Genomic DNA, 10,991 nt, shown 5'->3' with positions numbered 1-10,991 from the left:
CTCTACAATAAATCAAAAATCAACCAGGCGTGGTAGCGCGTGCCTGTAATTCCGGCTACTCGAAAGGCTGAGGTGGAAGGATCGCCGGAGCCCAGAGGTCGAGACTGCAGTGGCCGGGAGCGGCCACTGCACTCCAGTCTGGGCGACAGAGTGAGATTCCAACTCAAAAAAAAAACCCCTAAGAAGTATACAGACACACACACACACACACACACACACACACACACACACACACACACAAAGGATTGGGGGGCCATGTCAAAAGGGCATATAAAAAATCAACCTGAGCCAGGCATGGTGGTACATACCTGTAGTCCCAGCTACTCAGAAGCGTGAGGTGGGAGGATAACTCAAACCTAGGAATTCAAGACCAGCTTGGGCAACATAAGACAACTCAATCTCTTAAAAAAAAAAAAAAAAAAAAAAGCCAACCTGAAAGAACTCCCAGTGAAAGCTAGAAAAATTTGAGCAAAAATAAAAATGACAGAGCCAGGAAAGGTAGCTCACATCTGTAAATTTCTTTTTTTTTTTTTGAGCCAGAGTTTCACTCTGTCACCCAGGCAGGATTGCAGTGGCACACTCATGGTCACCGCAGCCCTGACCTGCTGGGCTCAGGCGGTCCTTCCGCCTCAGCCTTCCAGTAGCTGAAACCACAGGTGGGCACCATTACACCCAGCTAATTTTTTGATGTATTTAGAGACAAGGTCTTGCCATGTTGCCCAGGCTTGTCTCAAACCCCTGGACTCAGGCAATCCTCTCACCTCAGCCTCCCAAAGTGCTGGGATTACAGGCTGAGCCACCACGCCTGGCCTTTTTTTTCTAATACTGTTCCATAAGTAGAGGAATGTAATATCTGCTATGTCTGATTGTCTCCTTTTTTGTGATGTTAGCAAATGTCCTGATGTTTAATACCTAAATCCATTAATTCTTTATGGGTTGCAAAGTAGTGTTATTCTAAATCTCTATTTTTTTTTTTTTTTTGAGTCTGAGTCTGTCACTCAGGCTGGAGTGCAGCAGCACACTCATGGCCACCCCAGCCTTGACCTGCTGGGCTCAGGTGATCCTTCCACCTCAGCCTTCCAACTAACTGGAACTACGGGCGCACACCACCACGCCTGGCTAATCTTTTGGTTTATTGTAGGGACAAGGTCTCTGTCAAGTTGCCCAGGCTGGTCTTGAACTCCTCAGGCAATTCTCTCACCTCAGTCTCCCAAAGTGTTGGAATTACAGGCGTGAGCCACTGCACCTGGCCTAAATCTATCATTTTTTTCTTCATTTGTTAGCCAGAAATTTCGGTAAAGAAAAACTTCCTGTTGTCTATCTACTATTTGGTTACTCAGTGATAAAATACATACAGAAATACTGAAAATTGCAATAAACTTTAAAAAATTAGCTGAGTGTGGAGGCGCATGCCTGTAATTCCAGCTACTTGGAAGGCAGAGGCAGAAGTATCGCCTGAGCCCAGTAGGTCGAGGCTGCAGTGGTCAGGAGCGTGCCACTGCACTCCAGCCTGGGCAAGAGTAAGACTCCAACTCAAAAAAAAAAAAAAATTCATACTGAAATATTTATGGATGAAATGATATAATGTCTGGGATTTGCACCAAAATAATCCAAGAGGGCTGGACACAGTGGCTCATGCCTGTAATCTTTGGAAGTTAAGGCAGGAGAATCACTTAAGGCTAAGAGTTTGAGACAAGCTTGGGCAACATAGCAAGACCCTGTTTCTACCAAAAAAAGTTAAAAAAAATTAGCTGGGCATGGTGGCACACACCTGTAGTCCCAGCTACTTGGGAGGCTGAGGCAAGAGGATCACTTGAGTCCAGGAGTGAGAGGCTGCAGTGAGCTATGATTGCACCACTGCACTTCAACCTGGGTGACAGAGTGAGATACTTTTTCTAAAATAGCAACAATAAAAACAAAATATCCAAAGAGGAGGCAGTGGGATAAGATATACATAAAACAAGATTGGCATGAGTCAAAGTATTGAAGCTGCCTGGTGGACACATGAGGGACACGTAAATATTTTTTACATTTTCTGAATATATAGTTTTTAAAAAGTGGTGAGATAAAGTTAGACAGGGTATCCATAGTACAGAGGATCTGGAACATAGGCTTAGGAGTTTAATCTGGATGTCTGGGATTCAAGAAGGAAGGCCTTACCTTGTAGAGAACCTGCCAGTCGCTGACCTTGGTATGGGACAACTTCATGCGCTTCAGAATCAGCTACAGTCAGACAAAGTGATAGCTACTGTTTTCCCTTCTGCATTCTAATGCCCCTCAAGAAGCCCAACATCCAATATTGGCCTTCAGCCTCCTCCCTAACTCCCTGCACCCAAACCTGGACTCACAGGCACGTTCTTGATGTGACCCAGAAGTCGATGCAGCATCTGAGCCATGTCCAGATTCTGGGGCAGCAGAAAAAACTGAATAACGTCCAGACGGGAATTGAGTTCCCCCAGGTCATGAGTTGGACGTGTGAACCACAGCCTGGAAATGAGGAATAGGATAGAGGGACTAGAAATTACATCTGGCCGGGCTCGGTGGCTCAGCCTGTAATCCCGCGCCTTTGGGAGGCTGAGGTGAGTGGAATGCCTGAGCCCGCGGGTTCGAGACCCGCCTGGGCAACTTGGCGAGACCTCATCTCCACAATAAATCAAAATGAGCCAGGCGTGGTAGCGTGCGCCTGTATTTCCAGCTACTTGGAAGGCTGAGGCGGAAGGATCGCTGGAGCCCAGCAGGTCGAGGCTGCGGTGGCCAGGAGAGGCCACTGCACTCCAGTCTGGGCGACAAAATGAGACTCTAACTCAAAAAAAAAAAAAAAAGAAATTACATCTGTTCTCATCATTGTCTTGATCTCAATTTGCCAAAATGTGTGTTTTTGCAGTCCCTGGGGATTGTGGCAATATGTATCTGTGACTTGCTCTAGAAATGCAGTGGCAACTGCAGTGTCCTATACATGTGGGCGTGTATACCTGTATCTACTGAAAATCACTGGATGTGCGTATCTGTATATCATGGTTTTGATGGATAAGACCATGTGTCATTCCATGTGGATATGTAATGGAACTTGTCAATATTTTAGAAGGAAAGCAGTGTGTTGAGGTATTTGTGTGCCAACATTGCAGCTCCCTCTGAGTAGGAGATGGTGAGTCAGTATGAATTTTAATATCTGTATTGAGCTGTGGAAGTGTCTCTGGATAATAGCACAGATATTCCTCTTTCTGTGTTCTTTCTGTGAAAGCATGTAACAGTTCCATTAGCAATGATAAGCCTTTAATTAATAATAATGGTGATCTCTGTAGAGAAAAAATATTGAGGAGGGACATTTAAGGAGTTTCAATGATGGTATCTTATTCTTTTTTTTTTTTTTTTAGTTGGAGTCTCACTCTGTCGCCCAGACTGGAGTGCAGTGGCCACTGCCGGCCACTGCAGCCTCCACTTGCTGGGCTCTGGCGATCCTTCCGCCTCAGCCTTCCAAGCAGCTGGAACTACAGGCGCATGCTACCACGCCTGGCTCATTTTTTATTTATTGTAGAGATGAGGTCTCGCCAAGTTGCCCAGGCGGGTCTTGAACCCGCAGGCTCAGGCAATCCACTCGCCTCAGCCTCCCAAAGGTGTGGGATTACAGGCTAAGCCACTGAGCCCGGCTCCTACTGAGGTTTATGTTATTTTTTTTCTACTGAAGGTATTTTATTTATGTATATTATTTTTATTTATTTATTTATTTTTGAGTTGGAATCTTACTCTGTCGCCCAGGCTGAAGCACAGTGGAACACTCACGGCCACTGCAGCCTCGACCTGTTGGGCTCCAGCAATCTTTCTGCCTCAGCCTTCCAAGTAGCCGGAACTACAGGTGCATGCTATCACACCTGGCTAATGTTTTTACTTATTGTAGAGATGAGGTCTCACCAAGTTGCCTGGGCTGGTCTCAAACCTGTGGGCTCAGGCAAATCACTCACCTCGGCCTCCCAAAATGCTGGGATTACAGGTTGAGCCACCGAGCCCAGCCATTACTTAAGGTACTTTAAAAGTGTAATGGTATGCTTAGATCTCTATTTTGGAATGAGATATTTTAGAATTAAGTATGGATTGGAAAAATAAGAGACTAGAGGCAGAGAGACCAATGTGAAGAAGATAGTCAATGCTCCAGGTTAGAAATGATGATGGCCAGAACTAGAGCAGTGGAAAGAGAGAAAGGAATGATTGGGAGAGACATTTCAGGATAGAATCAATAGGCCTTAGTGAATAACTGAATGTAAGAGGTGGAGGAGAAGCATCAATTCACATTTATTGCTCGAAAAGCTGTACTGCCAGTAATGCCATCAACCAGGAAAGCAAATGTAGGAAAAGGAACAGGTCTTGTGCGCATTAGTTTGGATGCTCTGAGTTTGAGCTGCCTATGAAAACTGCAGGTACATGATATGCAATTAACATTATACATATGGAGTTCCAAAATTTGAGAGTCATTAGAGAAACTTGAAGTGTGTTTTTTATAATTAAATATACTGCCACATATTACATTAGCATGTTGTGATTGTGTTTCTGCTGCTTGTATGTGTGCAAGTATGTGAATCACCGATGGGTATATGTATATTTCTGCTGACAACAAAAAATGGGAAACCAGTAAGGATGAAATGCATTTATCCAGTCCTCAGTAAATGGCAGTTGTTTTATTACCACTAAATGGGGTGGTGCGTGATAGCCTGTATACTGCTATTAATAGGCATGAGTATGTAGTGTGTACATAGAATTCATGTGTTTAGTGTGTAGCATGTGTGAGACCCACTTACCTGAGCAGTTTCTCTCCCCACTTACAACGGCATCTGTTGAGGATTCCTGTGAGGGGTAGGGAGTGAACTCGTTACAAGATGGGTAGGGAACAGAATGTATGTGTCTAAGCCGAAGCATCCAGGTCAGAGGTGCTGGTGTTGGGGAGGCTGACCTGGGAGGCCCAGATACAGGACACAAAGGCAGCCAAAGCTGGCGGCTGGCCACAGATCTGAGCTGGGATTACTGTACAGGAGATGGGGGAAGGGATGGACACTCACGGGAACACTCCGCGAGAAAAATACACAAAACAGGCCTAGTCAAGACTCACAGAGCCCAACACACATATGTAAAAACTGGACACAACCTACTGAGATATGCATAGTGAAACCATGTGGATACTTGGGATGATGTCCCTAAGACACTCCAAAACCAGAGGCAACAGATACTCTATGCAAATCAAACACAAAGACTCTGTGCAGTTACATAACTCTCTTCTATACATAGGGCCTCCCAAAGTCCCTAACTGGTTCCCAACTAGTAGAAACATTCATACAAACCCAAAGGAACATAGAATTGGTAAAGTAATGGCTGATATGCAAACAACACTGTACAACCATAAGGTACAGAGACTCTCCAGTTCCACGAGAGTACAATGAGGATAAGAAAGCTGGACTAGAGTGGAAGAGACATCTGGCAATAGAGAAAGAGAGGAATGGAGCACATCTGTGGAGCCAACTGCTTTTCTGGCAGGGTTTTGTAGTCTGGGACAAAGGATGGGCACACCTACCAAAGAGGCTGAGTCCCTCCTTCAATCCACTGGCCACTTTGTAGACCGAGGGGTGAGACTCACTCTTAAAAATCTGTAGAACACTGTCAGGGAGAAATGGAGGTATTTGGGTAACTTGGATTTTTGAAGGGAATGGGAATTGAGGATTGAGGAAATAGAATGGAGTTTATGAATATCCTCCTAATCAAGTCTTTTTTCAATTTATTATAGAGACAAGGTCTGACTATGTAGCCCAGGCTGGTCTCAAACTCCCATCTTGGCCTCCCTAAGTGCTGGGATTCTCCTTAAGTGCTGGGATTACAGGAGTGAGCCACCACGCCTAGCCTGATCAAGTATTGATGTAATGTTTGTCCCTCATTTTTCTGTGCTACGGTTTCTCCCTTTAGAAAAGGAAGGTGATACTTTTGTGTTTTTCTTCCTGTTTTCCCCTCACACCAACCCCCTTCCCTTTCCTTCAGGGAGAGAGATCTTAATAGCCCCAGGATTAGGGAAACTAGAGCCTCATTAGGATTATTAGAGCATTAAACTTAATCCTTCTCCCTCTCCAGAGACAGCAGCCTGTTCCACCTCCTTACCTGTAAGTGTCTTGATCTATGCTCACCAGATGGGTCCTGAGGACAGAAAACAAGCAGGAAGGTGGCTGGAGTATGAGAGGTCTGAGTTCATTCCAAAGCTCCACCTCCTACCCCCCCCAATATTATCCCAGTCTCCCTAGAACTCCGCATCCTCACAGGTTCTCTTGTGTGTCCTAGAGCACTTTACACACTGGGTCACTGCCCACACCCTTATCCCATCTCCACCTTACTTTTCAGTCCTCCCCCTCCCAATCCCACCTTACTTTCATTGAGGTTAGGGCGAAATCACCTACAACACAAATTTCTTAAACCCCAGGATGGGGACACTGACACTGTGGTCTTCCAGTTCAACCCCGATTCTTCTTCGACCCAGGAACTTGAGCAGCCCTCCAAGTGCTCGAACCTGGGAGGGGATCAGCAGTGCAGTTGGGGTCAATCCTAATGTCCTGGGGGCTGCACAACCCCAGGAAACTAATGTTTTCCAAGGCTGAGCAAGTACTTCCCAGAACTCAACCCTAGGACTGGGATTCTTGTGCCTTTCTCCAACCTGCCACCTCCCAGCCCTCATCCTCTAGGACCCATCTCACTGTGAGGAGGCAGTCAAAAGGAATAATGGAGGAGAGGAAGAGAATTTTCTCAGTGGCGGTCATGGACTCTGGGAGGAAGGAGTAGTTTCCAGAAAGGAGGCGCTGTTTGCTTATCTCCAGACCTATTCAGGGGAGGCAAAGGTATTATAGCCCGAGTTTTTCACCCCATTTTAAGAACGAAACAAAGAGTGACTCAGTGATAAGAAATGAAGGAAAATTTTTAAAAAAAGAATGAAACAATATAGGCAGGAGAGATGACATGACTTGCTCAAGCTCATACAGGCAGTTCATGGAAAGCTGAAGCAAGAACCAAATTTTCACTCTTAGTCTAATTCTCTTTTTATTCTACATATATTGTAAGGTTATTTGCCTGAGAGTACAACCTGAGAAAAATCAATGGCTCAGGAGACTAAGATATGTTTGGAATTGGGGATTTGAGTTTTTTAAAAATTATATTAACAGAGGAACTAGGCTGAGCACAATGGCTCACGCCTGTAACCCCAACACTTTGGGAGGTGGAGGTGAAAGGATTGCCTTTTTTTCTTCGAGACCAGCCTGGGCAACTTGACAAGAATTTGTCTCTCCAGTAAATCAGAAAAGTTAGCCAGGTGTGGTGGCACACGCCTATAGTTCCAGCTACTTGGAAGGCTGAGGTGGAAAGATTGCTGGAGCCCAGCAGGTCGAGGCTGTGATGGCCGTGAGCATGCCACTGCACTCCAGCCGTTCTGACAGAGTGAGAATCCAACTGAAAAAAAACAAAAAACAAAAAAAACCAGGAACTAGAAACACAAGTGTCTTAACATTTAATTAGGATGTAACATTCCCTGACCTTATTGTAAATTCGGGAAGGTTATGGAAGTGCCTTATGTATCAACAGGGTCACTGAAGTAGTACCTTTTTTGTGAGTGCATATGATTAATGGCTTTGGCTTAACAGAGAAAATTCCAACAATCAAAGCTGCCCGGAAAGTGTTATCACTCTCTCTCTTTTTTTTTTTTTTTGAGTTGGAGTCTCTCTCTGTAGCCCAGACTGGAGTGCAGTGGCTGCTCCCGGACACTGCAGCCTCTACCTGCTGGGCTCCAGCGATCCTTCCGCCTCAGTCTTCCAAGTAGCCGGAATTACAGGCATGCGCTACCACGCCCAGCTGATTTTTTGATTTATTGTAGAGATGAGGTCTCACTGCCCAGGCGGGTCTCGAACCCACGGGCTCAGGCAATCCACTCACCTCAGCCTCCCAAAGGGGCGGGATTACAGGCTGAGCCACCGAGCCCGGCATCACTCTCTCTTGTCAGGAGGCCCTCATCCCTAAGCATGGCTAAGCAGAGGCTTCACAACATGCTACAAATTATTAAGGGGTAGGGAGCAGCAGAGATCTTGAGGAGACTTAGGATAAGGCTGAGGGAGATTTCTGATAATGTGAGTGGCGTTAGAAGAAAAGGTTGGAACACTGGAATGGGGGATTGAGCAAAAAGAAAGGAAGGAGATACCAAAATCCACACTTGGCAAAAATATGATTTCAGGTCTCTTAGGCTCCCTGGGCTCCTGGGAGGCTGTGGGAGAGGCAAAGAAAGGGCCATCATTCTGTACATCTCAGTCCTCTGCCTGTGTGTGACCCTCCCTCTTACCCAATTCTAGCCCCCTGAAACATTCCATTCCTTAGTCCTTCCCTATTTTTCCTCTCTCCCTTACTGGGTCCTTACCAAGCTTCCCCAGAAATAGAGTCATATTCTCATCCTGTTTGGCACTTGTAACAATGGACTGGGGATTGATTTCATCCAGAACTTAGAAGAGAACAGAGATCATATGAGTTAAAGGATCTTTATCTTTGACTAAGAGAGAACCCACACCCTCCTCTTGCTACCTCCTCCCCCTCAAAAACTTATTTCCCCTCTCTAAGGGTAGGGGGTGTTCTGCATATTAGAAACACTGGTAGGAGTTAGAAACGAGATTTAGAAAAGTAGTGAGACTAGTGCTACGGTGGGAGGGAAGAGGGGTGCCCTGGAAATTGTCACTAGACAGTAAAGTCCTGGAGAACAGACATGACTAATTTGCCCAGGGCTCTGTCAGCAGCATCTGATACATTGTAAATACCTCACAAATATTAGTTGAATAATGAAATGAATTCCTAAAAACAGAGGGAGCCTCTGGGGGGCAACTACAAAACAGATCAAGTCAAAGCTATGGTTTGGATAGGGTTTGTCCCCACCAAATTCCATGATGAAATTTAATCCCCAGTGTGACAGTGTTAGGAGGTGTGGCCTAGTGGGAGGCATTTGAGGGTGGATCTCTCCTGAATAGATTAATGCCCTCCCTGGGGGTGGGGGGGTGCATGTGTGAGTGAGTTTTCCCTCTACTCCCAAGAGCTGACTGTCAAACAGAGCCGGGCACCTCCCCCACCTCTTGCTACATCTCTTGCCTGAGATCCTGGCACATGATCCTCCCTTCCCCCTATAGAGGAAGCAGCCTGAGACCCTCACCAGATGCAGATGCCCAAACTCGACCTCTCCAGCCATCCAGAATCATAAACCAAATAAACCTTCCTTCTTTACAAATTACTCAGCCTCAGATATTCATTTGGAGCAACACAAAACAGACTAACGCAGTCAGATGAGGACATATGAGTGAAACACAACTTCCAATCCCAGAGAATAGAGAAATGCATATTTCTGACCCCACCTCTCTGGAGAAGCTTGAGGCTCTCATGGTCTGGGGCATCTGGCATGAAGTGGACAGTGGAGTCACTAGTGTCATAGTAGGCAATGCCCAAGTATCCTGAATTCCACAGCACACACAGATGGATCTGTCCAGCAAGGGAGAAAGGAACCCAATATTTGAGTCACTCGTAAGTGTAGGGTTTGCCGTGCCTTTTTTATTTTTATTTTTTTGAGTTGGAGTCTCACTGTCACCCAGACTGGAGTGCAGCGGCACGATCCCGGCCACCGCAGCCTCGACCTGCTGGGCTCCAGCGATCCTTCCGCCTCAGCCTTCCAAGTAGCTGGAACTACAAGCGCGCGCTACCACGCCCGGCTAATTTTTTTTTAAATTTACTGTAGAGATGAGGTCTTGCCAAGTTGCCCAGACGGGTCTCGAACCCACGAGCTCAGGCAATCCACTCACCTCAGTCTCCCAAAGCACGGGATTACAGGCTGAGCCACTGAGCCCAGCTATGCTGTGCCTTCTTTAATGTTAATCACTCAGCCAAGTCTCTGAGGTAGGCACTATCACTTCCATTCAGTGAATGAGAAATAGACACTTAGGAGGTAAGGGACTGGTTCCCTTTCTAACATTCCCATCATCTCCCTCTCCTGATTCAAGTTTCTGCTCCCTGCAGAGACCTGGGCCAGCTCCTCCTCCTCTTCATCTTCCTCCTCCTCAGCCTCCCCGGGGTCTGGCCCTGGGGCTGGGCTGGGGAAGCTGGCCGTGAATGCTCCAGGCCCCTGTCGCTGCGGCGTCCTGCCGGAGGTCGCTCCTAAGGAGGCCATGAACTTGGAGGATCTGCGGATACAAAAAGGCGGTTCAGAAGCCACATTTCTCCAAGGAAGCTGTGGCAGAGTGGCACGCACGCAGAAAAGTCAATCCACTGAGGGCTGAGAAGGGCATGGAGAGCAGTGGTGGTGCGTTTCGAGGGGATGACCTCTCAGGCATTCCGCTAAAGTACAGGTTATGGGAAACTCCGCGCACCCCGCCCTCGTTTCTGTCACGCGGAGGTTGTACTTTGGAAGGAGGTGGTCTGAGGGCTCTGTGGGGCGAGTGGTGCTCGTCTATCTCTCTGTCTCTGCCAACTACACCCATGACTACAGCCTCAACCTCTTGACTCTCTCCTCCTCCACCAGCGGCTGCCAGCTCTAAAGGTTTTCCCGCCTTTTCCATCACCCGGGTCGCGACGTGCCCGAGACCGCCCCACTGACCAGCCGCCGCGAGCCTGCCTAAGGGGCGCGCCAGCGCGAGGGCGGGGTGCGCGCGCACACGCCCCGCCCGCCTCGTCGCTATTGGTCAGAAAGACCCAATCCTTCATAGAGACCCGATAGGGCGAGAGGGAGAAGCGGACTGCAGTCACGGAGGAATCTGGGCACTGATTGGTCCATTCACATTCGGGGCGGGTCTAGAACGTTTAAACTTCCCGCCCTCTGCCGTTGCGTAGCAGCCAGGCCTCGGCGCTCTCAACGCTCCTGGACTTTGATTGGCGCGGGGTGGAGCCCGCGAGAAAGTCGGAAGCGGAGCTGGAGTCTCGGCCCCAGGAAGGGGTCTGGGGGCTTTGGGGGAAGTTTGTGG

At 47.4% G+C, this 10,991-nt stretch overlaps 1 protein-coding gene across 1 annotated transcript in view; it reads right to left on the bottom strand.

Annotated features, from left to right (window-relative positions):
- Positions 1–10,685, bottom strand: part of MSH5 (mutS homolog 5) — an 18,595-nt gene extending 7,910 nt beyond the window's left edge. Inside the window, exons 1-12 of the mRNA XM_008067717.2 lie at positions 10,593–10,685; positions 10,055–10,214; positions 9,396–9,519; positions 8,420–8,500; positions 8,207–8,269; positions 6,720–6,841; positions 6,426–6,535; positions 6,133–6,168; positions 5,558–5,640; positions 4,791–4,836; positions 2,349–2,487; positions 2,161–2,223 (exon numbers count right to left, since the gene is read on the bottom strand). Coding sequence (XP_008065908.1) covers positions 2,161–2,223; positions 2,349–2,487; positions 4,791–4,836; positions 5,558–5,640; positions 6,133–6,168; positions 6,426–6,535; positions 6,720–6,841; positions 8,207–8,269; positions 8,420–8,500; positions 9,396–9,519; positions 10,055–10,201 — 1,014 coding nt within the window. The 5' untranslated portion in view covers positions 10,202–10,214; positions 10,593–10,685. The remainder of the gene's footprint in view (positions 1–2,160; positions 2,224–2,348; positions 2,488–4,790; positions 4,837–5,557; positions 5,641–6,132; positions 6,169–6,425; positions 6,536–6,719; positions 6,842–8,206; positions 8,270–8,419; positions 8,501–9,395; positions 9,520–10,054; positions 10,215–10,592) is intronic.
- Positions 10,686–10,991: the final 306 nt, after the last annotated feature.

This window comes from Carlito syrichta, unplaced genomic scaffold (assembly GCF_000164805.1).
Source record: "Carlito syrichta isolate Samal-C Ts95f unplaced genomic scaffold, Tarsius_syrichta-2.0.1 Scaffold309736, whole genome shotgun sequence".
Taxonomy (NCBI): domain Eukaryota; kingdom Metazoa; phylum Chordata; class Mammalia; order Primates; family Tarsiidae; genus Carlito; species Carlito syrichta.
The sequence above is the reverse complement of the archived record's forward strand: the minus strand, read 5'-3'. Positions and strand labels throughout refer to the sequence as shown.